At 38.6% G+C, this 27701-nt stretch overlaps 1 protein-coding gene across 11 annotated transcripts in view; it reads left to right on the forward strand.

Moving 5' to 3' along the window:
* Window positions 1-25845, forward strand: part of pcnx1.S (pecanex 1 S homeolog) — a 75910-nt gene extending 50065 nt beyond the window's left edge. For all 11 annotated transcript variants that reach the window (XM_041574900.1, XM_041574901.1, XM_041574902.1 and 8 more), the window contains 16 exons: window positions 477-618; window positions 1775-1952; window positions 3676-3784; window positions 5771-5900; window positions 6274-6332; window positions 7059-7274; window positions 8201-8454; window positions 10764-10994; window positions 12121-12221; window positions 12834-12984; window positions 14750-14980; window positions 17503-17777; window positions 18768-18976; window positions 19751-20178; window positions 22428-22568; window positions 25124-25845. In XM_041574900.1, the coding sequence (XP_041430834.1) occupies window positions 477-618; window positions 1775-1952; window positions 3676-3784; window positions 5771-5900; window positions 6274-6332; window positions 7059-7274; window positions 8201-8454; window positions 10764-10994; window positions 12121-12221; window positions 12834-12984; window positions 14750-14980; window positions 17503-17777; window positions 18768-18976; window positions 19751-20178; window positions 22428-22568; window positions 25124-25264 (2996 nt within the window). In that variant the 3' untranslated portion in view covers window positions 25265-25845. The remainder of the gene's footprint in view (window positions 1-476; window positions 619-1774; window positions 1953-3675; window positions 3785-5770; window positions 5901-6273; window positions 6333-7058; window positions 7275-8200; window positions 8455-10763; window positions 10995-12120; window positions 12222-12833; window positions 12985-14749; window positions 14981-17502; window positions 17778-18767; window positions 18977-19750; window positions 20179-22427; window positions 22569-25123) is intronic.
* The last annotated feature ends 1856 nt before the right edge of the window (window positions 25846-27701 follow it).

Below are 27701 nucleotides of genomic sequence, written 5' to 3' on the forward strand. Positions count from 1 at the left end.
CTAAACACCAGGGAAAAAAAAACCTCTTCACATGTTGTTTTTTTGTGTTCAGGGTTTGTGTGCACTTCTGCAAACCAAACAAGCAAAATGAAATGTGTTGCCATTGCCTTGTAATAAACAAGCACAATTGGAAAACGAAGGATGCGGCAAATCCACAATTGTAGAATACAGAATCCCCCAGGAAATATTTAGTCAAATCCTGAACGGAATCTGAACCCAAATTTGCATATGCAAATGAACCAAATCAAAGTTGTCATCTGGTCTAAAGAAGCATGATTATTTATTCAAGAAAAAAACTCTGTTCAGGGACAGATATTCAAACCCAGCACAGCTAATTACGTAATTTATTTAGTTTCTGATGAAGTATCTGGTTACAATGAACATATTAAATTGTTACATCATTCATCACCTTTACTGCATTTATTTGTAAATAGTACCAATTTGATTGTTTAGCCTTGCATTTTGTACTTTGTTAGATGCTGCTCATCTGATGTGGTTTGAGAAGGCTCACGTCTGGCTGCTGTTTCTTGAGAAGAACATTATTTATCCTCTCATAGTTCTCAATGAGCTTAGCATTGGTGCTAAGGATATAGTCAGCCCTAAAAATCTGGATGTAGAGTAAGTTCTTTTGTTATGTTGACTTGTGATTTACACTTTGATTATGATATTCTTCCCCCATTCATTGCTCTGTTAGTTATTTATCTGTGGTTTACGCTAATTGCTTGCAAATTAATATCTCTTAGCAATAAAATAAAAATCCTTTATAAAGCCATAAAATTAAAAATCCTTTATAAAGCCATAAAATAAAATTCCTTTATAAAGCCATTAAAGGAACAGTTCAGCTTAAAAAAAAACTGGTTGAATAGATGGGCTGTGCAAAATAAAAAATGTATCTAATATAGTTAGTGAGCCAAAAATGTAATGTATAAAGGCTGGAGTGACTGGATGTGTAACATGATAGGCAGAACACTACTTCCTGCTTTGCAGCTCACTTGGTTTCCACTGATTGGTTACCAGGCAGTAACCAATCAGTGACTTGAGGGGGGCCCACATGGGTCATAACTGTTTTTGAATCTGAGCTCAATGCTAAGGATCAGTTGCAAACTCACTGAACAGTTATGTCCCATGTGGCCCCCCTTCAAGTCACTGACTAACTCAGAGTTAGAGAGCTGAAAAGCAGGAAGTAGTGTTCTGGCTATTATGTTACACATCCAGTCACTCCAGCCTTTATACATTACATTTTTGGCTAACTAACTTTATTAGAAACATTTTTCCTTTAATGGCTTTATAATGGATTTTTATTTTATGGCTTTATAAAGGATTTTTATTTTATTGCTACGAGCCCTTAATCTACTTTGGCCAGATAAAACAGTAGAACGAATTTGACACTCTCCTCTTAGTCCAAGTAAAACACACCCAACATTAAATAGCTTTATATAGTTTACTTTGTCTTTGGAGCACCATGTCTACGACCAAAGACATGTAAATATTAATAGACCAGAATCAATCATTTTTCCATGGTTTTAACTGTTGGAGAAAGCAAACCAGAGCATCAAAACAAAGTCAATAAAACATTTTGTTTATATGGAACACTAATAGAAATGCAAATCAAAACAGGGACATATAGTGAGTGCAGAACACTTCCCAGTCAAGGAACTTATATTGGCAAAGCTGGAACCTGAAGAAGTTATACACACATTCATGTTTCATTGAAGAATCAATGTGTTCGAAATACGTCGACCTCTTCTAATTCTTTTTTCTTTTACCATTGCAGAATTGGTGCGCTGTTGATCACCATTGCCGGAATGAAGCTGCTGAGGTCATCTTTTAGCAGCCCCACCTGCCAGTATGCCACTGTCATTTTCACTGTCCTCTTCTTTACTTTTGACTACAAGGAGTTTACCGAAAAACTACTGCTCGATCTGTTCTTCATGTCAATCCTCTTCAGCAAGGTAGACTATATTGGCAATCTTTTTTAGCTTATTAAACAGTGTGCTGCTTTAATGGGACAACAAAAGAAGACAATGCAGAGTTCCAGTTGTGCATTTATATTACATGGTGTACTGAATGTTTTCAATTTACAGCAGTTTTTTTTTTGTCAATTTTTTTTATTGTTTTTCAAAAAGAAAGAGATACCGTTTGTTACAGACAAAGGAATATCAGAGTGCATTAGACATGTATATCACATAGCATGGTGCAATACATAAGGAGCAGATGGAACATGTATCTCGATGAAGCATGTCATATGCAACAATTGACCAATATGTTCAACATACAAACCAAACTAAAATCATACAAATTGAGTAATAATATGAAAAAAGAGAAAATAACTGAAGTAAGAAGGTGGTTTACGTCAACATCCTATCATTTCCATTGGTAACAACTGTACGGTATATCTGGATGGTCAGAGTGTCGGCAAATGAGTAGGGAGAATCCCACCGTACCTGTAGTCTATCCAGGGTTGCCATATTTTCAGAAACATGGGAACTCTGTTGAGAGCAATACCGGTCAACTTTTCGTTTACCATTATCCAGTCTATTTTGGGTTTTAGCAGATTAAAGTTTATTTGCGGAGACTTCCAAGATCTCGCCAGGACCAGCCTAGCAGCCAAGAATATGTTGTTAATAAGTTTCCTTTGCGCTGTTGTAACATTTTGTGGTGGGGATCCCATTAACGCCTCATAAGGATCTTTCAATAAATTCACATTCAGAACACCAAAAATGAGATTATACACCCTAATCCAATACCTGGTCGGCCGAGGGCAATTCCACCAGATGTGTGCCATATCTCCAACCGTATCGCATCCCAGAAAACATTTATTATGTAGATTCGGATACATAAGTGCTAACCGGTTAGGAGTAAGATACCAGCGGAAGAGAACCTTGTAACCCGATTCTAGTAAAATGGTATTATTAGAACATTTTCTAAGGTTGTCCCATAGTTTACTCCATTGTTTATCAGTAAGAGATCTCCCCAGTTCTGTTTCCCATGACTGAATATATCTCGTGTCAAGTAAGGAAGTAGGGGAGTTGATATATCTGTACATAGAGGAGATCGCTTTCAAGGGTGCGCCTCCATCTGTACACCATTTCTCAAAAAATTTACAGCAGTTTTTGGATCACTAAAAAGTGTGTACATCAAGGTGCCTGTGAACCTAATGTACTATTGTGGGTTCTACGATATCGGGCTAAGAAAGTTTAGTGTCTTGTTTGATACTCCACCTTCAGGCTTAGCCTTGCATATCTGTATTATGGCAGATGGCTCATAATGAAAAATTATTAAAAGAAATTAAATGTAGAGGAAAAAAAGAAAACTAGCCACTGGCATAAGTAATAATTTCCACAATAGTATACCGTTTGCATGCATTTATTTATCTTTAATATATTTTTGACATATAGCCAGCCATTTTTCTGCATCCTTATTAAAATTGTTTCCTTAATCATCATGTTCATTTGCAGCCGTCTCACTTATAGTATGTGCGTATGTAAGATACCTGTTGCATAGGGGGGATAGGTTAGGGGCACCGAGCATATGATCCACCTGCTGCATTGAGGATATTTTTAAGGCACTTTGTACTAACAAGTCCTGTATTTTAGTGGTAACTTGAAAAACCTAATGCTTGAGTTTTCTTTCAGAGGTTTATGGAATAACTCTGGTTTTTTTTTCTTGTTCTAGCTCTGGGAACTGTTTTACAAGCTCCGCTTTGTCTACACTTACATTGCTCCTTGGCAGATTACGTGGGGATCAGCATTCCATGCTTTTGCTCAGCCGTTTGCTGTACCTCGTATCCATTATAAGATATTCTGTGTATTTGCTATCTATATCACTGTTAATATTATTTCAAGCACATTTCACCATAAAATGACCTTTTAGTATAAAAATGGTGGTATTCTGATTTCTTTTAGAAAAGAAAAAGAAACCCCACCAATTGTTATGATTCTAAAATTGGCCAGAAATACTGCAACGTGATTTATTACACTTGTTTACTGACAACAATTCAAAGAGAATTGTAATAGAATTAATAAAGTGCTAGTGCTGCTATAAATTCATCCATAATTAGAAAAATTCATGGATTTAAGTAAAGTGCTGTGCAATAAATTAGAATATTAGACCCCAAAGAAAAAAATCAATTAAAAATATATATAGAAAAATGACCAACTTTAGGTAGTGGGTTAGCAATTGAAGTCACAATCCATAAATTTAGATTACAGAAAATAGAAAAAATAGATGGTGGAGTTGTCCCATAAACTAACTGCCTGATTTTTTCTAAAGCCTGGGACACCACAAAGATAAGGCAGGACAGGGTAACCGGGGCTGTGGCCTTGGTATTTAACTTGCCCTAAGTGTTATTAAGAGGCTAGGTATCCCTAAAAAGCCACAAACCGTCGGTCCCTTAGAAAGGAAGGAAGATTGTAAGAGGTTGTATAGAATAAAGAAGGATTAGACCCCGAGCTCTCTTGCCCCCACTTCCGTTGAAAAACCCAGCCCAAATATTTCCTATAGATCGATTTGGCAAAAATTCAATTTGACCACAAGAGGATCACTAAAAACGCCGACGTACGTTTCGCTGAATAGCTTTGTCAAGGCGAGAATGGCGAGCATACCCGGTGTGCGTGTAGAAATAGACTTCCGCAATGCGCATCACTGATCTTGCCTCTCGCGTGATTTGCGTCCGTGGTCTCGCCATCTATTTTTTCTATTTTCTGTAATCTAAATTTATGGATTGTGACTTCAATTGCTAACCCACTACCTAAAGTTGGTCATTTTTCTATATATATTTTTAATTGATTTTTTTCTTTGGGGTCTAATATTCTAATTTATTGCACAGCACTTTACTTAAATCCATGAATTTTTCTAATTATGGATGAATTTATAGCAGCACTAGCACTTTATTAATTCTATTACAATTCTCTATGAATTGTTGTCAGTAAACAAGTGTAATAAATCACGTTGCAGTATTTCTGGCCAATTTTAGAATCATAACAATTGGTGGGGTTTCTTTTTCTTTTCTAAAATAATTTTTGTTTTTTCTGACATCCGTCAGACCTCAACTAATAGTTGTGAATATAATTTCTTGGTATTTGAATAAAGGTTTCGTCTTTTAGGTTTACAATTCACATGGTATTCTGATTTCTTTATGTAAATTTTTAAACGTTTCTTTCGGCTGTTTCTCTAGCCATACATTGTAATATTATTTATGTGTGTGTGACAAGTCCAATTTAACATTTTTTATTGATCAATTATTTACTGTATGTTGAATATCCGCAATCAAAACTCAGCCAATATTCATATTGATAGGAAAGGAGTTCCTGTGAGTAGCAATTGGCCAAAGGTCTAAAAGGTCCATTGATTTTTGGTGAAAAGACCAATCCTGTGATATATTATCCATTGGTGATCGGCCCACCAGGGATAATATGAGTCAATGGCCTTATTTTACTATGGGCCTGCGACTTGTTTAGTGGAAACAATACATATTGGACATCAACATGTACAAACTGTACAACATGCCAACTGATTGTCCAGTGGCTCATTCAGTAAATGAGCCCAATTTGTGCTGTCCTGTCCACCTTTATTATTTGCTGTCCTGTCCACCTTTATTATTGCTATAGGCAGCCAGTTAGTTGGAAATCTATTGTGCTGTAGTGATATACCTGGAACAGCAGTTGCCTCAAATTCGGATTGTTGGAGTAATGAGTTAAAGCCTTTTGTCTGTGAACTATGTCTGATTTATCTTTTGCCTAGTCACATCCTTAACCACTTTGACTCTTAGACTCTGCAATGCTGTTTGTACAGGCGATTATTTCTGCGCTGTTCTCTACTCCCCTGAACCCTTTCTTGGGGAGTGCAATCTTTATTACATCATATGTACGCCCTGTCAAGTTTTGGGAGAGAGACTACAAGTAAGTTCTCATGAAACATTTGAAAGAACACAGTACTTTTGGCTTAATACAGCTTTTATTTCTATCCTGTTGGCCACATGTTGAAACACCATAGTTTGTGCTACTGGATTTGCTGTGATATACTGAATATGTTTGAAAAAAGTTAGTTGTTGGCAATGATCAGCAGCATCTTTAACTGTTAATAAAGAAATAGCAATAATGGGCAGTAACATTGGAAGAAAGCATCTCTTTTATACTCACCTTGTAGTAATCTCATGCTCTACTTTTTCTAATCAGTTGGCACAATAAGCTAATATGTAATGGGTGCCTTAATTTGAATCTGGGTACATTTTTAAATATGGATTGTCTGATTTATTGCAATTCGTCTCTATAGTACAAAGAGAGTTGACCACTCGAACACACGATTAGCCTCTCAGCTTGACAGAAATCCAGGTATTCCACTTTTTTTTTTTTTTTTAAATTCAATTGCATTTTTGATGTTCTTGATAGTAAGGGGCCTATTTACGAACATTCGAATTTCTAATTCCACTTGAACTTTTCAGGGCTTTCGGATTTTATATATATAGCAATTGTCCCGAAAAAAATTAAATTAGAGTTTTTCGGACAATTACTAGTGAAAAAAAAAAATCCAAAACCCTTGGAAAAACAAAAATATAAAAATCGTCAGAACAACTAGTTTAGGAGCTCTAAAAAGTCTGTGAAATTACCAATCCCCGTATGTTTCAGTGGGCATTACAGAAGTAAATGTAAACCCTAAACATATGGGAAAAAACACTCAATACTCCGAGGGCCATTTATCAACATTTGAATTTTAGTGGTTTTAGAGTTATTTAAAACTGTGATTAAACACTTTCTTTAATCTGTGAATTATTAAAAGATTCAAATATAAAAAAAAACAGACCATTTCAGTGGGCAGGTCAGTGTGTTTTTTTTTTTTTTTGTTTTTTTTGTTTTTTACATAGTTTAAAAAATGTGGTTTATATTTTTTCTAAATGCAAGTATGCTGGTCTCTAGGTGGATAATCCATCTGTACATAATTTACGTATTAAGGAACAAGTGGGATACGCTGTGTGGATTATCTACAAGTGGAGTAGTTTTAGTTTTGGGTGAAATTTTCTGATTTTTAATGACCTTTTATTAATGGTGACTTTTCTCTAGGTTCAGATGACAACAACTTGAATTCCATATTTTATGAGCATCTCACACGCTCCCTTCAGCATAGTTTGTGTGGTGACCTGTTGCTTGGCCGCTGGGGAAATTACAATACTGGGGATTGCTTTATTCTGGCCTCCGATTATCTCAATGCCTTGGTGCACCTTATTGAAATAGGCAACGGCCTGGTAACCTTCCAGCTAAGAGGACTAGAGTTCAGAGGTAATAGTTCATTTACATGTTAAATTGGTTCTTTCTAAGCTTTATTTTCTTTTTTTTTTTTTGCAAATTGCAACGAGACATTAGGAAGTGTCTCATGAGCAGTTATCACCAAGAAATATGTATCTCCATTTGGGCCCAACATTTGTTTGTGTATGCTGGGATACCAGTTATTTATTGTACCTTTACCTGACTACTTCACTAAACTATATTTGCAACTTAACCTCATGACATATATTAAAAAAAAAAACAGATTTTTTTATATTCAATTTTGAAATTTGACATGGGGCTAGACATTTTGTCAATTTCCCAGCTGCCCCATGTCATGTGACTTGTGCCTGCACTTTAAGAGAGAAATGCTTTTTGGCAGGCTGCTGTTTTTCCTTCTCAATGTAACTGAATGTGTCTCAGTGGGACATGGGTTTTTACTATTGAGTGTTGTTCTTAGATCTACCAGGCAGCTGTTATCTTGTGTTAGGGAGCTGCTATCTGGTTACCTTTCCATTGTTCTTTTGTTTGCCTACTGGGGGGAAAAAGGGAGGGGTTGATATCACTCCAACTTGCAGTACAGCAGTAAAGAGTGATTGAAGTTTATCAGAGCACAAGTCACATGACTTGGGGAAGATGGGAAATTGACAATATGTCTAGCCCCATGTCAGATTTCAAAATTGAATATAAAAAAATCTGTTTGCTCTTTTGAGAAATGGATTCAGTGCAGAATTCTGCTGGAGCAGCACTATTAACTGATTCATTTTGAAAAAATTGTTTTTTCCCATGATAGTATCCCTTTAAGGTGATTGGATAGCGTCTGCTTTTCTACTGCCATAACTTCTCTAATAAGTGTTTGTGGACTTGAACTCTTGGTGGCTAAGGGGTTGTTGGAAAACTAGGTACTAATGTTGCTTTATAACTATTGTTTCTCAACCTAGGTACTTACTGCCAGCAGCGTGAAGTTGAAGCAATTACTGAGGGCGTAGAGGAAGATGAAGGCTTTTGCTGTTGCGAGCCTGGACATATTCCACATATGCTTTCCTTCAATGCTGCTTTTGGACAGCGCTGGTTGGCATGGGAAGTCTTGGTTACAAAGTATGTTCTTGAAGGTTACAGCATCACTGACAATAGTGCAGCCTCTATGCTTCAAGTGTTCGACCTTCGCAGAATCCTCACTACCTATTATGTTAAGGTTTGAACTGTTTCTCATGCTTCTATTTTTTTAAAAAAAAATGTCATTTGTTTTTTGTCGTGATTGAGTCCTGATGGGAACTGTCACCCAGACGTAAAAAGCTGTATAATAAGTCCTTTTCAAATTAAACATGAAACCCAAATTATTTTTTTTATTAAAACATCCATACCTGTTGTAAACATGTTTAAAAAATATCAGCTGTCAATCATATATTGCCTGCCCCTCCTCTATGTCTCTGGGGGGCTGGGAATTACTTTTACTTTTGATTCTGCACTTCCGAGATGTCACTGCGCACTCCACATTCCCCCTCCCTCCTCATAATCTAGTTGTGAAGCCAGTGCATTGGCACCAGGTGCCCTATTCTGGCGAATAAACACAATTTTGGCATGATGCCAAACTTTCCTTAAAGGGATACTGTCATGGGTATTTTTTACAAAATGAATCAGTTAATAGTGCTGCTCCAGCAGAATTCTGCACTGAAATCCATTTCTCAAAAGAGCAAACAGATTTTTTTATATTCAATTTTGAAATATGACATGGGGCTAGACATTTTGTCAATTTCCCAGCTGCCCCTGGTCATGTGACTTGTGCCTGCACTTTAGGAGAGAAATGCTTTCTGGCAGGCTGCTGTTTTTCCTTCTCAATGTAACTGAATGTGTCTCAGTGGGACATGGATTTTTACTATTAAGTGTTGTTCTTAGATCTACCAGGCAGCTGTTATCTTGTGTTAGGGAGCTGCTATCTGGTTACCTTCCCATTGTTCTTTTGTTTGGCTGCTGGAGGGGGGGAAAGGGAGGGGGTGATATCACTCCAACTTGCAGTACAGCAGTAAAGAGTGACTGAAGTTTATCAGAGCACAAGTCACATGACTTGGGGCAGCTGGGAAATTGACAAAATGTCTAGCCCCATGTCAGATTTCAAAATTAAATATGAAAAAATCTGTTTGCTCTTTTGAGAAATGGATTTCAGTGCAGAATTCTGCTGGAGCAGCACTATTAATTGATTCATTTTGAAAATGACAAGACAGTATCCCTTTAATAACAGTGTCCGCAAAATGGCTGCTTCCTGTTTCAAGAGATTGTAAATACCAAGACTAAAATAAATAAGATTTATATCATTTGTATAGTGTAAGTGAAGTTTATTTTGCTTCATTAACATCACGAAATAGGATTTGGAGGTATTTCTTAGGGTGACAGATCCCCTTTAAGATTGACAAAGAAGAAGGTGGGCATTATATTTTGGATCCTGTAGCAGTGGAGGTATATGCCTTCAATTATGCCCCAAGTAGCTCCCCATCTTGTTTTCTGCTGATTCACAGCACATGTTCAAATGAAAAAAGTCCCTGCCCCCTTACAATGTAAGTTTTTATATAGCAAGGATAATGTATCCTCCACTGATATGTAGGTGTGTGTAATCAGGGGAATGCTATTATTTACGGTCAGTTATAACCAATAAAAACACTAATTCAACCCTACTTCTTTGCTTTGTTTAAGTGGCATGATATCTTTGTAGTGGGCATTTTCATCTGAAAAGGTCCTTTAAAGGGGACCTGTCACCCAAAAAAAAATATTCAAAATCCTATTTTATCACATTAGTCTAGCAAAATTAACTTTAATTAGACTCTATAAATTATTTGAATCTTGTTTCCTTCAGTCTGTGAATAAATAATTATAGCAAACAGGCAGGAGCCATTTTGTGGACACTGTTATTAAGACAAGTCTTGTATCATCTCAGAATCTTGTTTGTGCACCAGAATGGGGGACCTGATGTCCATCCCCATGTCCTGGTTACACAATTAAACGATAAAGAGAAAGGGGGAATGTGGGGAGAGCAGTGACATGTAGGAAGTGCTGAATGGAAAGTAATTGCCTAAGGCATAGAGGAGGGGCAGACAATATTTGATTGACAGCTGAGATTTTTAAATGAGTTTACAACAGCTATAAATACTTTAATAAAAAATTTAAATTGGATTTCATGTTTAATTTGAAAAGGACTTTTATTATACAGATTTTTGTGTCTGGGTGACAGGTCCACTTTAAGTGGCAATAAGCTCTGATAGGTGCAATGCTTTCCTGGACTGTGTGTATAGTTATTAGGTTTTTGACAACATTTCTTAGGACTTGGACAATGTGACAAATAAACTTTTGATAAAACCCAAGAGAGAGCACTTGTGCATAATGGAAAAATCTGCTTCTGCCACAATTGAATCTTTTCCCCCTGATATAGATCTATTAATATAAATATATTTATACAAATATAATATATACACAAACACAGACACACAAATATATATATATTTTTTTTTTCAGGGCATTATATACTATGTGACTGCATCTTCCAAACTAGAGGAGTGGTTAGCAAACGAGACAATGCAGGAAGGTCTTCGGCAATGTTCTGACCATTGTTATGTGGATGTAGATCCAACTTTCAACCCTAATATTGATGAAGACTATGACCTTCGCTTAGCTGGCATTTCCCGGGAGAGCTTCTGTGCAAGTTACCTTAACTGGATTAAGTACTGTTCCTCTAGAAGGGAGAAGGTATGCATAAAGGCCAATACTTATATCTGATAATATGTTATAACTGCGATGCCCAGGGAATGACATTTTATTGAATTAAGAATAGTCTACTGTTTTATAGGGGCAGTATAGTCCATTTTCAACAGTTAGCTGATTAGGGTACATTTTGTTTTTGCCTTTTGGTTTAATAATTTTTGTAATTTATTGAGCAAAATAAGGCAAATTTTGCTCTGTTTGCTCCTTGCAAGGTAGATAATAAGGTTACCAGTGCAGAAATAACCCCCCTGCCTAATTTATTCCTGCTAAGAAATTGGTCAGTTTGGAAAGAAAAGGTAAGGTCGCACTGGGAGATTCGGGGAGATTTAGGTGCCCGGTGACTAATCGCCTCTTCTTTGGGGCGACTAATCTCCCCGAACTGCATTCCCCTGCCTTCCGCCTGCTAGAATGAAAAATCGCCAGCGGCATGGCACTCGTGTTTCGTTTTCCGAAGTCGCCCGAAGTTGCCTCGGGCGACTTCGAAAAACAAAGCGCCGCGAATGCCATGACGCTGGCAATTTTTCGTTCTAGCAGGCGGAAGGCAGGGAAAAGCAGTTCGGGGAGATTAGTCGCCCCAAAGAAGAGAAGATTAGTCGCCGGGCACCTAAATCTCCCCGAATCTCCCAGTGTGAAGACACATAGAGCTAAAAGTAGCATATACTTGTCACGGCTACAAAAAAATTCTGATAATTGGCTTTGCTTTGTTTTAGCAGACGCACTTTTTAGTATTTCCTATGGCAGGCAGCTACTTGTTTCTACAAAATGCCAAAAATACCGTGCTACAGACAATAGTCAGCATTGTCTCTGCTATGTAGTATCTTCACAAAGCCAATTATCACTGTTGTCTTTTGTAGCTGCAACTAGTAGCTCTGTGTGTCTTCACCCTGAAAGGATGGCAGTTGTACAGTGGTTATCAAACATGCAAGAGCTTCAAATTCCCTGTTTAGCTGAGAAATAAAACAAGTAAAAAGTATATTTAGCTCAATTCCTATTTTTTTTAACTTAGGTTGAATAGGTGATATACTTATACTATCTTTTTAAAGTCAAAATCCGTCTAGCAACTTGCGCACCATAGTTTCTAATCTAAATGTTTTGGGGGTTTTTTTTGTAGCCTCTTGATGCTGAAAAGGATTCACCTTTGGTAACACTTTGTTATGGCCTGTGCATTTTGGGGAGAAGAGCACTTGGTACAGCTTCTCATCACATGTCCAGGTAAGTCATATCCACCATTTTTTGTGTTTCTCACATCTAGTTCCATTGATTCTAATCATTCCACTGAATGTTTGGCACTTTTTAGTGAAGTCATTTTGCAAGCTAAAAAGGCAGTACAAATGGGTCAAATCTTAAGTGATTTTGGTGGTTCCTAATCACTCTACTGATTACCTGGGGGTTTTGCCACAGTAACCTGAACAATTAAATCTTCACTCTGGCAACTTTCACTAGTAAAACATATTCTTAAAGTTTTAAATGAAAAGAAGAAGAATGAGAAGAAGGGGTGACTAATCTCCCCTTAAAGCCTTCCCACCGGCTAGAATGTAAATCGCTAGTGGGATGGCACTCGGATCGCTTGTTTTCCGAAGTTTCCTCGTGAGGCAACTTTGGGCAACTTTCGGAAAACGATGCGCTCCGGCGATTTACAATCTAGCCAGTTGAAAGGCTTTTCGGGGATATAAGTCGCCTGAAGAAGAAGCAAATAGTCTCCAGGCGACTAAATCTCCCCGAATCTTCGCGTCTGTCTCTGCCCTAAAAGATATCAAATGGCTTTGAATTACACGATTCCTGTTTGTTTGAATGCTAATTCATGTCATTGTACTCCTCTTACAGCAATTTGGAGTCATTTCTTTATGGTCTACATGCCTTGTTTAAGGGAGATTTCCGCATATCGTCTCTCCGTGATGAGTGGATTTTTGCTGATATGGAGCTTTTAAGAAAAGTTGTGGTTCCTGGCATCCGCATGTCCCTTAAACTTCATCAGGTATTCTTACCGTTGTCATGTTTTCTTACTTGCCAAAAGCTTGTACAACCCTCAAGTTGAATTATCCTTTCAAATGGAATTAGAGCTCCCCATTTATTTTTCATCACAGGAAAATCAACGTTTCGGGGGGTTTTCACCCACCCTTCATCCTGATGAAGGGTGGGTGAACCCCCCCCCCCCCCGAAACGTTGATTTTCTTGTGGTGAAAAATAAATGGGGAGCTCCCCACCTGCAACAAAATGGTGTTGTGCTGCTCTCTTCCATTCTGCTGTAATTTCTATGATTGACGTGTGCCGACCGTCTAGAGAGTTTTGCACCATCTAGCAGGAATTGACATAGGAAAGGCGAGGGAGGTGCGGAAATTTTCACATTCAAATTACCCTAGCAACCATGCATTGATTTGATTAAAAGACTGGAAGGTGAACAGGATTGGGCCTGAATAGAAAGAAGAGTACAAAAAGTTGCAATAACAATTCATTTGTAAGCATTTGTTTTGGTGATTGGGTCAATAAAACCCAAGCAGGGGCAGAAGAAAAAGGCAAGAGAAAACGAGGGCCAATTGAAAATTTTCTTAGAATAATCCTTTCTATAATATACTAAGAGTTTTAAAGGTGAACCACCCCTTCTCTTCCATCTCTGTTGGCTTTGGAGTGTTGCTATTTGGTTTTTTTGTTTATTATAACATATCTCTTGGGTGTGGGGATTACAAATTGAATTTACAGTGCATCACTTTTGTCACCTGTCATGCTCACTTATGTGGAGCGCTCACCTCCCCAAATCAGACTTTTGTAGTGCCAGGTGCTGTACTGTGAGACCCACTCCTGTCACCGGGTCAAATCAATATCCAGAAAAATGCCAGCAGCACACTGAGTCTTTTTGCAGTAGTGTTCAAAGATGAAAATTTATTAAGCCCATATGCAAGAAGGCAACGTTTCGAGCCTACCAGGCGCTTGATACACTCTCAACCTTTCTACCCAAGGTAGTGTCTTTATTCCACTTAAACCAGGAGATTGTGGTACCCTTGCTGTGCCCGGATCCTAAGAACGATGACTTCACAGTCTGCATGTAGTCAGAACTCTTCTGTGTTCACAACTGACACATTCTCCTCAGCCAAGGCCTCCATTGAGCACAAATAGTGCTGAGTTAATGCTGCAACATCAAACTATCCTCATCCCCACCCAGCTGTTCTGGGACTGCTTTAAGTCTCTATTTGTTTCCTGTGTCCCCCTAAGACGACAGAGAGAACTTGCTCCCCACCTTAGGATGAGCTGTTGCCTACGTTGGTCTCAACCAAAATAGTTCCCTGGTTAACCGGTTCTGCCTGTTTAGTTAGTTGTTGTTCCTGTGATAGCTTCTTTGGGACAAACTGATTGGTAGAGTACAGTGTGCGGGGTTAAGTCAGACTGGGCTCGTCCCCTGGACAAATTGTACCCCCACTGATGCCCCTATTCCTGTTTAGTCTGCTAACTGCCTCTTCATTTTTGTCTAAATCCTCAGAATTATACAAGATGCAACTTTTTAGTTTATTTAGTTTTGTTCTGCATTAATAAAGTGGTACAAATTCTCTGTATTCTCCAAAAAAGCTGTACAACCAGTACAACTTATTTTCATCAGCGTTAAAGAGCACCTTTGCCAAAATATATAACCCCCAACAGAAGGTGCAAGGTTGGGGATAGTTTTTGTTTTTTAAATGCCACCCACCAGTGATAGGCGACCCGTACTCCCCGTTCAAGGGGCCGTGATGGAGATGTTTTTTCTCTTTAAGGACCACTTCACATCTCCTGATGAGTATGAAGATCCTGCAGTTTTGTATGAAGCCATCATGTCTCATGAGCAGAACCTTGTTATTGCGCATGAGGGAGATCCAGCATGGAGGAGTGCTGTTCTTTCCAACTCTCCTTCACTTCTTGCACTGCGTCATGTGATGGATGATGGAACCAACGAATACAAGATCATCATGTTAAATAAACGTTATCTAAGTTTTAGAGTCATTAAGGTGAGTCTATTTGTTGGTGATGCTGTAATGATTTTCTGCATGTATATGAATATAAAAAATTATAGCTTGCCCTTATTTAATAGATTATAAGCTCTTCAGAGCAGGGACCTCATCCCAACTACTGGACCTTCTAGCACTTAAATTTGTATTTATCCTCACTGCCTTATTTAAATAGCTATACCATTGTCTTTTAAAACATCATGTACATTTGTTGTTCTCTGTAAATAAATAAAATACAATTTATAGAAAAATAATATATATAATATATTCATTCTCTCAAAACTAAGAAGCAATATGCGGCAGAAATTCTCATACTTTGCTGCCCATGGAATAGTTTCCACACTCTCTGCAAAAAAAATAAAAAATACACGGTTAATTGGGTGTAGTATATACGGCTATTCTTGGAAAATAAATAAGTCTTTACTAAGACAATAATTCTTTACTTTGCACCTCTTATAAATGAGAACTCATACTTCTTTCTTTAAGACTTGACAAAGTATAAGTATCCGGTGCCTTTTTTTTCCCCAGACGGTAACATGTGTAGCATAGTGTGGGCATAAATATATACATATAAAGAGAGCGAGAGCATTGCTTCACTTATCCAATGACAAACTCAAGTAAGATATAGTTTCTTGTTAAGTACTTACGCTTACCAGTGATAACTTTTTCAGATCCTAGAGATGATCAAAGATACCATTGTAAAACAAACAAGCAATATGTCGTCTTCTTTTTTTTTTTTAACTGACCAACATTCAGAAAATTCACTTAATAAAACTGACTTTTTAATTTTTTTTTTTCCACGTCCGATGTGGTATGAACTGCAGTATCCACAATAATGCCAGTGGCACAGTAAACTTTTTCTCTACCTGCAAAGAAATTCGAAAGTATTCATTTTTGTGCCAAAATCTGCTTAGAGTGTGTGCCGATAGGCCAATGCCCTAATACAATACATAGTCAAATATGATTCTACTCAAGACCATTGTTATACAACATAGAATGGCGCTGTCATTTAACACATTTTTTTGTATATGTTGTAAACCGTTTTTCTAAAAATATTTAAAGGGATACTGTCTTGGGAAAAAAACATTTTTTTCAAAATGAATCAGTTAATAGTGCTGCTCCAGCAGAATTCTGCACTGAAATCCATTTCTCAAAAGAGCAAACAGATTTTTTTATATTCAATTTTGAAATCTGACATGGGGCTAGACATATTGTCAGTTTCCCAGCTGCCCCCAGTCATGTGACTTGTGCTCTGATAAACTTCAATCACTCTTTACTGCTGTACTGCAAGTTGGAGTGATATCACCCCCTTCCCTTTCCCCCCCCCCCCCAGCAGCCAAACAAAAGAACAATGGGAAAGCAACCAGATAACCGCTCCCTAAAGCTGGCCATAGATGTTGAGATTTTTAAAAGATCAGATCCTGATCGTGAGACCACGATCTTCTCAGAACGATCGTACGATCGTACGAATCTACCATCAACTAAAAAGACCAATTTACCAGGAAAACAAAGGGGAGCTGCCTGCTTGGCCCTGCAAACATAGAGAGATTGCACTGGGACCGACAAAGATTTTTTGACCTGGCCGATCAATTTCCCGACAGATGTCGGCCGAAAAATTGTAAGATGTACGATCGTTCGAATACCACTAACCGCACGATAATTTCGAAGGATTGGTCGGGCTTCCCTAAAATCGGTCGTTCGGCAAGAAGAATCGTCGCGTCTATGGGGACCTTAACACAAGATAACTGCCTGGTCTAAGAACAGCACTCAATAGTAAAAACCCAGGTCCCACTGAGACACATTCAGTTACATTGAGAAGGAAAAACAGCAGCCTGCCAGAAAGCATTTCTCTCCTAAAGTGCAGGCACAAGTCACATGACCAGGGACAGCTGGGAAATTGACAATATGTCTAGCCCCATGTCAGATTTCAAAATTGAATATAAAAAAATCTGTTTGCTCTTTTGAGAAATGGATTTCAGTGCAGAATTCTGCTGGAGCAGCACTATTAACTGATGTGTTTTGAAAAAAACATGTTTTCCGATGACAGGATCCCTTTAAACTTTTTAAAGATAGGCAACCTAACACTCACCCACCCAGACAATGAAACATTTTGCATATTGCTCTGTTGCTAGCTGTCACTCCAGTAAAGACTCCTTTATACCAGCAACACAACAGCACGTATAAAACACAGGCCCCTTCCCAAACTGCATCATTTTATATTTTCTAAAGCCTTCCTTCCCCCTTACATTGATCCACCCCATGATTATTTTGTCATGATCATTGTTTTGCAAGGTTACTGTTTCCTGTACGACGGGCAAAGAATACACAGGTCATTGACATTCATTGTATTATTTTCAGTGCTGCCAATCTCAACGTTCTTGCCCATGGTACAGGGCAATGGAAGTTACTGAAGGCAAAAAAAATGTAGTTTCAGGGTGGGCAGTATAAAGGGGAACAAAACTTTATTTAAAGCAATCTGCAAAATGACTGCTCTGAGTAGCATTTCTCCTCTTGCTTCCCAGGTAAACAAGGAGTGTGTGCGGGGCTTATGGGCTGGTCAGCAGCAAGAGTTGGTTTTCCTTCGTAATCGGAACCCTGAAAGAGGAAGCATCCAAAATGCTAAACAGGCTCTCAGGAATATGATCAATTCCTCATGTGACCAACCTATTGGATACCCTATTTACGTTTCCCCACTGACAACCTCTTATTCAGACAGCCATGATCAGCTTAAAGAGATATTTGGTGGGCCAATTAGTTTGGCCAATATCCGGAACTTTATTGTATCTACATGGCACAGGTGAGAACTTACAAATTATGATATTGCAGGGCAATTTCCATACGGTAGGTGTGCAGCTTTCTCTAATTGTCTATGGAAAGCAGTTACTTAAAATTGTCTCTCTGTGATTAACACTGGTAGGCTATGTTATTCTCCATACAGTAATACATATGTCTTCTCTGCGCATTGGTATGTGTGTGCTGTTAAAGGGGAAACTGAATCACATTTTAATATGTTCTACATTGTCCTATTCTGCGCAACTTTTTCATTCTGATGTCCGTGCCGCTGCCAGGGAATTTAGTCCTGCCCACCAGACTAACTTTAAAACATTTAAAAACCTCTAAACAAGTAAAGATACAATAACTAAAGGTACATTTTATTGTGACCTTCCCCTTTTAAGCCTTCTCAGTGAGGAGTTGTGCTGATAATGGGTTATTAAAGATAAACCCACATATATCCTGTTATGTTATTTGATAGAAAGCTAATTGGGAATATGCTTCATGGTTTAAGAAACATTTTTTTGTATTAAAGGTGACATTGCTTAAACTGCCCATTTCCTTTGCTGTCATTTATCTGTAGGCTAACTGTACACTACAATGTACATGTTCCTAATACCATATATATTGGTGATGTGCAGGTCTGCTTTTTCCCGACCCTAACCCGCCCTACCTCAGCCCGCATCCAGGTTCCTTTTATAGACCCGCGCCGACCCACCCATGACGTTGCAAAAGGGGTGGGCGAGCAGGCCTGTGGCTATAAAGTCGGAAGCCGGCATTTGAAGGTGGCGGGCGGGGAGAGCAGTAGAAGAGCTCAACCCACACCTGCCTGCCACCGGTGAAGAGGAGTGCGAGGTCGGCCTGAACCCGCCCAACCCACGGGTATCGGGCCCGCACACCACTAATATATATGTTAGAAATGATCGATACAAATCTTTTTTTATAAATATACCTGTGTATAGTTTAACTATTTGGCAGGTTTGTATCCCTGTTGATCTTTTTTCTGATTTTTCAGGTTAAGGAAAGGTTGCGGTGCAGGATGCAATAGTGGTGGAAATATTGAAGACTCTGACACTGGAGGCGGGACCTCCATAAATAGCAACAATCCACCAAATGCAAATGAAACTCAGAGCAGTGTATCACAAGTTGGTGTCCCAGCTGGAACAGGACATGTGCCGAATGCACGACTCCAGCCTCCGGGGATGCCTCATCCATCAACACTAGGTAGGCAAAACAAAGGATTACCAACTCCTGGAAAGTTCACAATTGTAAACCCAAAAATGTAGATTATAGTGATACTGACAAAAACCTACCGTATATACTCGAGTATAAGCCAAAATCTGCTGAAAAAGTCTACCTCGGCTTATACTCGAGTCAGCGGGCAGTAGCTGAGATTGCAGTCACTTTTAATCATTCCTATACCAACAGTTCGCTTGGGGAGAGACTGCAATATCACACAGCACCCTCTGTTGGTTATATGAAAGAATAACAGTGCGCCCTCTGTTGGTTATATGAAAGAATAACAGTGATGGCAATATCACACAGCGCCCACTGTTGGTTATATGAAAGATTAACAGTGACTGCAATATCACACAGCGCCCTCTGTTGGTTATAGGAAAGATTAACAGTGATGGCAATATCACACAGCGCCCTCTGCACATGGTAGTGGGACAGTGGGACAATGCACACAGTAATAGGTTTGGCAATTCTCTGTCACCATCAACTTTGCAAAGAAGTCCGGTTGATCGCTGGGGGGGTCGCTTTGGTGGAATGTGCGCTGCTGGGAGACAGGGCTGTAGTTGTGTCTAGGCTTATACTCGAGTCAATAAGTTTTTGTAGGTAAAATTAGGTATCTCGGCTTATACTCGGGTCGGCTTATACTCGAGTATATACGGTCTAAAATATTAAGGTACATTTAAAAGTAACCAGTAGGTCATATTGATCATTTTTGTGTTACGAATCCCATTTTGACAAACCATAACTGATTTTTCTGTATAGGAACCAGTCACAGTTCCCACTCCATGCAATCAAGCCTTGTAAGACATTCCCCAGCTCATGGATCTGTAGCAAGTCAATCATCTTACTGCTACAACAGCCGTCACTCATCACTAAGAACATCCACAACAGGATTTGTGCCTTGTAGGCGCTCTTCTACCAGCCAGCTATCGCTTCGTAATCTCCCCTCATCCATTCAGTCCCGTCTTTCCATGGTGAACCAGACCGACCCCACAGGACAGGCCGTTTTGGTTGGCCTTCCTTCCTCCAGCAGCTCAAGCCAGAGCATCCCTGCATGCAAAAGACACGCCTTAGTGGGCTTTTTGGGAACAGAAGGTGGCAATAACCTCACTGAAACACAATCCTGTGGCAATTATAGTCCAGCAACTCATTCAAGAGCCAAAAAGGAAGAGGTTGTATACAGAGTACAGGTAATGTCTAGAGAAAATGGTTTTTTTTTTTTTGGTTTTTTTTTAGCAAACAGGCCTCTAGACCCTCCTCATTTTTCTCCATTTCAGTAAGCACTGACTATACTTGTAAGTTACATTCTTTAACTTTATTTCCACCCAAGACTGCACACCCAACTGCGTGAAAGATATATGTATATTAATATATATCTACACACACCCACATACAGTATTCTGGAAAAGAGATCTCATACCTGTATAATTGAGTTATAGACCATTTGGCTAGCCTATGACAAGGGCAACTTTGTACAAATATGTGGGGATTAAATATATTCGTCTGTATCCACAATACTTTATGTAACAATCACCCTGGGCTGTCTCCATAATAATAGTTAGATCATAAATCAGGTGTTTTCTATCTCTATTACTTGATGTTTATTTTTGAAATTAAGTAGTATAAAAGGAAAATTGCTCAAGGATTTTAACTTTGCATTTAATAAGGTTGGTAAAAGTTCCGTTTATTGTTTTCAACCAACATTTGTTAATGTGAGTGCCTGTTTAATTGTGCAGGAATCTTTTTCATCTCTTTTCCTTATTATGAATACATTTAAAGCGCAGACACTGTGGTGCATAATAAAAAACAGTATAGAGATCACTGTAGGATTTTGAGCCAATAAGAGGGAAAAGGCTGAGGGCACACATGTGTTCCCTTCGCTTCTCTCCGAATACTGAGCTTCTCAGGATTTAAGGGTCACTGATTCCTGGAAAAGACTTTGCATTTCTTTTGCCAGACGGGGCGAGGAAATCGATCTGCTGCCCAGGCCACAATCAGCCCCTATGCTGGCAATAGCATCTTCTCCTTGCTTGGGGGCAGATTTTCGGCCCATGTATTTTAGCAGCCAGATTTCAGCCTCCCTGTCTGGAATATTAGGGCAGAGATACACGTGGTGATTCTGGGAGATTAGTCGTCCGGCGACAAATCGCCTCTTCTTCGGATGACTAATGTTCCAGAACTGCCCTCCCGCCGGCTAGAATCAAAATCACCGGCTGAATGGCACTCTGAGCAGTTCGTTTTCCGAAGTTGCCTCACTAGAAAACTTCTGGGCGATTTTGGAAAACGAACGCCATCCTGCCGGCGATTTAGATTCTAGCCAGCGGGAAGGCAATTCGGGGATATTAGTCGCCCAACATTCTTGGGAGCAGATAGAGAACTGATCCTGAAATGTGCGATCTTCTTTTTTTTTATAAATGTTTTTGGATAAATCTGAAAAAAAATTGTAAGAGCCAAGAGTTGGATCCACAGTATCCCAAAAAAGCACACCTGTTAGCCTTTGGAAGTTACAATTCTTTAAAGACTTGGCAAAATACACTATTCTTTCTGGGATCTAGAAATGCTATTGCCTGATCAGACCACCCAAGATCCTCATAATGATGAGCAGCTTGGCTCTGACAAAGATCCTTACAGCGTGCTCTTGGAGAAAGTCATTTAAACACTTAGAAACAATCCAGACACTGTTATATATACAGTAAGAATTCCTCCCCTGGCAGTTTATCCTGGGCTGTTTTGTGTGTTAATAGTGCTCTTCCAGCAGAAATATTTCAAAAAAATGCCAACAGATGTATTTTCTATATTTAATTTCAACATGGGGCTAGACAAGTTTTTTTTATTTCCCAGGTGCCCTCAGCAATGTGACTTGTGCTTTCATAAACTGTAGTCACTGCTGCGCTGCAAGTTGGAGTGATATCACTCCCCTCCCTTCCCCCCCCCAGTAGCCTATCAACAGAACAATGATCAAAACTGCTGCATTGCTAGACATGCTTTAATGCCCCACCTAGGGGTAGATATGAGAATAGCACTCAATATTAAAACACCCAAGTCCAACTGATGCTCCTTCAGTTGCTTTGCACAGGAGAAACAATAGCTTATCTGAAAGCAGTTCCATTGTGAAGTTCTGGCTCTTTATGAAAGCACAGGATCAGGCACAATGAACCGAGATGACTGCCTAAACATCAATATTATCAAAAATGCATTTTTTTGTTCAAGAATAACAGTTTAATGGTAGAATTAATTGTTTTCTATATACATAGTCTGATGACAGGATCTCTTTAATTAATTACAATTTGCACTAGGATGGATTATTTGCATATTTTTACGTGAATATATACACCTGCATTTCATGATATAAACAATGTCTATGGGTAATGTATTGCACACGTGTCTATTTTACACCAATTTCTTTACTCCAAAGAATAATGTATGTTTTGGTCCATAGATTGTGGATCCAAGCCAAGTGCTTGAAGGTGTGAATATATCCAGACGGAAGGAGCTGCAGTGGCCTGATGAGCTGGTGCGGCTAAAAGCTGGAAAGAACAGCTGGAAAGACTGGAGCCCTCAGGAAGGCATGGAAGGCCATGTAGGTTTGGCTGATTACCATAAATATCTTCATGGGAGAAAATATTTTTCTGTTAGTCCCCAGCAGTAAACGTATCCCAAAGAATGGTGGCTTTTCAGAACATGTTTTTGAAATATATTGCTTTTTTTTTTTTTCTTCCCATGCATTAAATTTCCAGACATGGACAATTGTGTCATCTTAAATTTGCATGTGGAACTTTTTAATAAAAGTGAGGGAAAGTACCTGACAGATTCTTTTTCCTGAAATGATTAATGTTAAAGTTACTATAATGGACTTCCCACTGGATGGAAATGTTGTAATGTTGTTTTAATAAATGGGTTTTTTTCATATCCAAGCTCTCATTATTAGATGAGTATGCTACAGGCTTTGTTGTTGTCCTCAACCCCCCACACCTTCCAATACATGACCAGAACTTGGGGCAGTCTGCTGAAGAATTTAGGGCAATAACTGATTGGGTTTCTCTTGCTCATTTTCCATATTTAAGACTATAATTACATTGGTAAAGACACAGCACTCATAGGTTCTGTACAGAAACCCCCAAATAGTTCTGTTTATAAAAAGAAAGACATTGTGTATCTGAATAGCGTCAGGGGTCGTTTATTTTTCTACTATAGAGTAAAATGATCAACTTTTCTAGTTTTTCTAGTATTTCTTCTTATTTGTTTATTTTTAAGGGGTAGTTTTTTTTTTTTTTTGCAATTTTATTTCACCCAGATAGTAAGGTTACAAGTAATAGAAAAAAGGGCTTCTTTATAAAGACAGTGAGTAAATTTGAGCATTTAGTTGCATTTTATTTGTAACAATTGTCATAATTTCATTATTATATGGGGATTACAAGTTTGAGATGTAGTTTGATTTCGACTTCAAATATCTACAGTTAGGCCCATAAATCTTTGGACAGAGACAACTTTTTTCTCATTTTGGTTCTGTACATGACCACAATGAATTTTAAATGAAACAACTCAGATGCAGTTGAACTGCAGACTTTCAGCTTTATTTCAGTGGGTTGAACAAAAAGATTGCACAAAATGTGAGGAACTAAAGCCTTTTTTAACACAATCACTTCATTTTAGTGCTCAGAAGTAATTGGACCATTGACTCAAATGCTATTTCATGGGCAGGTGGGGCAATTCCTTCATTATGTCATTATCAATGAAGCAGATAAAAGCCCTGGAGTTGATTTGAGGGGGGCTTGTATGTGGAACAGACATGTGGTCAAACAAGACATCCTTAAGATGCAAAAAAAAAAAACGAGAAATTGCTCCAATATTAGGAATTGCAAAATCTACAGTTTGGTACATCCTGAGAAACAAAGAAATCACTGGTGAACTCGGCAACGCAAAAAGACCTGGACGTCCATGGAAGACAACAGTGGTGGATGATCTCAGAATCATTTCCATGGTGAAGAGAAAGCCCTTCACAAGAGCCAAACAAGTGAACAACAGTCTCCAGGAGGTAGTCTCCATATCCAAGTCTACCATAAAGAGAAGACTGCATGAAAGTAAATACAGAGGGGGCACTGCAAGGTACAAGCCACTCGCATCAAGAATAGAAAGGCAAGATTGGACTTTGCTAAAAAAACATCTAAAAAAGTCAGCACAGTTCTAGAAAAAACATTCTTTGGACAGATGAAACCAAGATAAACCTCTATCAGAATGATGGCAAGAAAAAAGTACGGAGAAGGCGTGGAACAGCTCATGATCCAAAGCATAGCACAGTTGCTACTAGTGTTTATCCATCATGTGACACAGGACAGAAGCACAAGAATGAATTGTGAGCTCTTCAGAGACACTGTCTGCTCAAATCCAGCTAAATTCAGTCACATTGATTGGGAGGCGTCTCATAATGAGCCAAAATATACAGCCAAAGCAACCCAGGAGTTTATTAAAGCAAAGAAGTGGGACATTGTTGAATGGCCAAGACTTCAGGCTGTCATTGCCAGCAAAGGGTTTCCAACCAAGTATTGGTTAATGAACATTTTATTTTCAGTTTTTTAATTTGTCCAATTACTTTTGAGCCCATGAAATGAAGTGATGGTCTTTAGTTCCACAATTTTTTAATGCAATCTTTTTGTTCAACCCACTGAATTAAAGCTGAAAGTCTGCAGTTCAACTGCATCTGAATTGTGCAATTGCCGTGTGCAGTTTAAAGTGTTCTCGGCACATCACTGTCAGGCTAAATGTACACCAGTAGTTAAGTCTCGCTGCACCTCATGGTGGATTTAACCGTGAAGTGCAAGCCATCCGTTGCTTTTCTTGCCTCTTATTTCACCTGCTTCCCCCTAATTTATCAAAAACATTTGGACTGTGCTGAAATCCATGAACTGCCGCATCTGAATCCATTCCTGCTTAAATCTGTTCCTTTTTCTAATGTAATGATCATTCTGCTTTAATCCCAGATGCCTAGTTGTGTCTATTTTAACAATAACCTCTAATGAGAAAAGAATGAAATATAGTCCATTCTATTTTATGACACGGGAAATGTCTAATTCTAAGTCTTCCTCTTTGATCTTTCCTTCTCTCTCCCTCTCTGTTGTCTCCTTTTGGATCTAACAGGTAATTCACCGCTGGGTGCCTTGCAGCAGAGACCCTTGTAATAGGTCCCACATTGACAAAACAATCCTGCTGATTAAGATTGAGGACAGATATGTTGCTGTGATTGAAACGGGTGTGCTTGAACTCGGAGCCGAAGTATGAGGCTGCCTTTCACCCATCTTTCCAGGATTCAGAGAGAACTGAACTGTTACAGAATTCCAGAAGGATTTTTAAAAAAAAGGGCTTTTCATTGAGCCCAGTCAATGTAAAGTTTTTTTTTTTTTTTCCGGGGGTTGTTTTACTTATCTGTCGAAGTTTAAAAAAAGAAAAAAAAAACTGGTTATAAGACCATTCATTATCTTGTATGTGAAAAAATATAATGCTATGCATTTCATATGCTTTAAGTCAGAAACATATTGTACTTCTCTGTTCAAAATATGGTCTTCATATTTTTCTAATTTATTTGCCAAAAAAATAATTGCCATGTTCTCATACTGTAGCATGTCTTTCACCCCCCCTCCCCCAACTTCACCTGTAAAAATAGATTCAGTTTTTTTGAGAGCAGTAAATGTTTTATATACGGTAAGAAGGCTGCAAATTCGCTGACTTTTTGTTTTGTTTTTTTTTGTGGTGAAGACTTTTGAGGAAACTGCACTAAAATATTTTTTTTTTCTACAACAATGCACTAAAGTCTGATATCTATTGAAATTGATATTTATAAATATATACAGAAAATACCATTATTTAAATTGTTTTATTCTAAAGAAAAAGTCTGGTGACCCCTCTCCTTTTGTCCTAGCAAGCCATGTGTAAAGGCTGTGCCATTGTTTTTTTTGTGTATTCACATTAGGGATGCACCGAATCCACTTTTTTGGATTCGGCCGAACCCCCGAATCCTTCACGAAGGATTCGGCCGAATACCGAACCCTAATTTGCATATGCAAATTAGGGGTGGGAAAACATTTTTTACTTCCTTGTTTTCTGACAAAAAGTCACGCAATTTCCCTCCCTGCCCCTAATTTGCATATGCAAATTCGGATTCGGTTCGGCCGGGCAGAAGGATTCGGCCGAATCCGAATCCTGCTGAAAAAGGCCGAATCCCGAACCGAATCCTGGATTCGGTGCATCCCTAATTCACATACAGTGCGATCCATTCACTGGAATTAAAGAAGCGTTCTTGGACTACCCAAATGTTTATCAGTCCAGGGCATTTTTAGTGAGAGGGAAGAGACACAGTAGAAGGGGCAAACATATTGAAACACTTGTAGTCGCTTGGGCATCTAGGGAGAGTGCTATTCTGTAAGGGTGCACCAAATTCACAATTTGGGATTTGACCGAATCCCTGAATGCTTTGTGAAAGATTTGACTGAATACCTAACCGCATTTGCATATGCAAATCAGGGGTCTAAAGAGAACTGTGTGCTCAGGGTGGAGCTAAAAATAATTTCACTTCCTTGTTTTGTGACGAAAAGTCGCATGATTTTAAGGATTCAGAATCTAAATCCTGCTGAAAAAGGCAGAATATTTAACCGAATCCTGGATTTGGTGCATCCCTAGTGTTATGTAAAGGGCCACACCCCAAAGATCCGGCCGAATCCTAAGGGGAACCCTTGCTTGTTTTTTGATAAAAAGTCACACGATTTCCCTCCCTCCCCTAATTTGCATATGCAAAATAGGATTTGGTTCTGCTGGGCGGAAAAGGGCTGAATCCCGAACCGAATCCTGGATTCGGTGCATCCCTAGTCATTGGGTGTTTTGTGGTTTAGCAGTAGCCAGAGATCTGTTTGTTGTAGAACTCAGACCAGTACATAACATCCCTGCATAGTGGAACATCTACATTAAGCTTTTGGGTGTGTTGTAGTAACAGACAAAAAAAACTCACACAAAATACAAAGGATTTTGTCTGAAATAAACTATTATTATTCGGGCACACGTGGGGATCTGATGCCTTTTGAGAGAGGTTCCCATTTGAGATGATCAGCTAAGTAATGGCACACAAAAAAATGTCCATTACCTTTAGGGCACATTTATAAAAAGCTAAATATTCATGTCTAATAAGGCTAATGGCAGGCTAATAGTGTCCCCTTGATTTATGAATGATTTCTCATGAATATTGTGCAATTTAATATGGTTGTGGTCCAAAATTTCTGATATAACAAGAGTTTCAAGTTTCATCTTTCAAGCTTAGATCTACCTATCAATTCAATTGTTGAATAATGAATCTTTTCTTGTTTCTTAAACTCTGATTTTCGAGTATTTTTTATTTTCAAGATGTCACTCTAGAGACTGCATGGAACGCTGGTGTCCAAGGAAATTACAGGTTCAAGTATCATTCTTCAATCAAACTTGATCCGAAAAACAAACCCAATTTGAGATAGTTAGAGTTGAGGAAGTTCTTGATTGATTAGAGAAAGATAATAAACACAACAGCACGATTTGTGAGAAATGTATCTCTTAGGATCCATAGGTATTGTCACCTTTTCTCTTTCCATCATCTTTCTTTTTAGATTCCAGTGTAAACTGTAGGGGTTAGTCGTGTAGACAGAAGGAAAGTGAACTGTGATGTTTTAGATATTGTAGGTGTATTTTCCCTTTATAT

The sequence above is a fragment of the Xenopus laevis genome, chromosome 8S (assembly GCF_017654675.1).
Source record: "Xenopus laevis strain J_2021 chromosome 8S, Xenopus_laevis_v10.1, whole genome shotgun sequence".
NCBI classification, from domain to species: Eukaryota; Metazoa; Chordata; class Amphibia; order Anura; family Pipidae; genus Xenopus; species Xenopus laevis.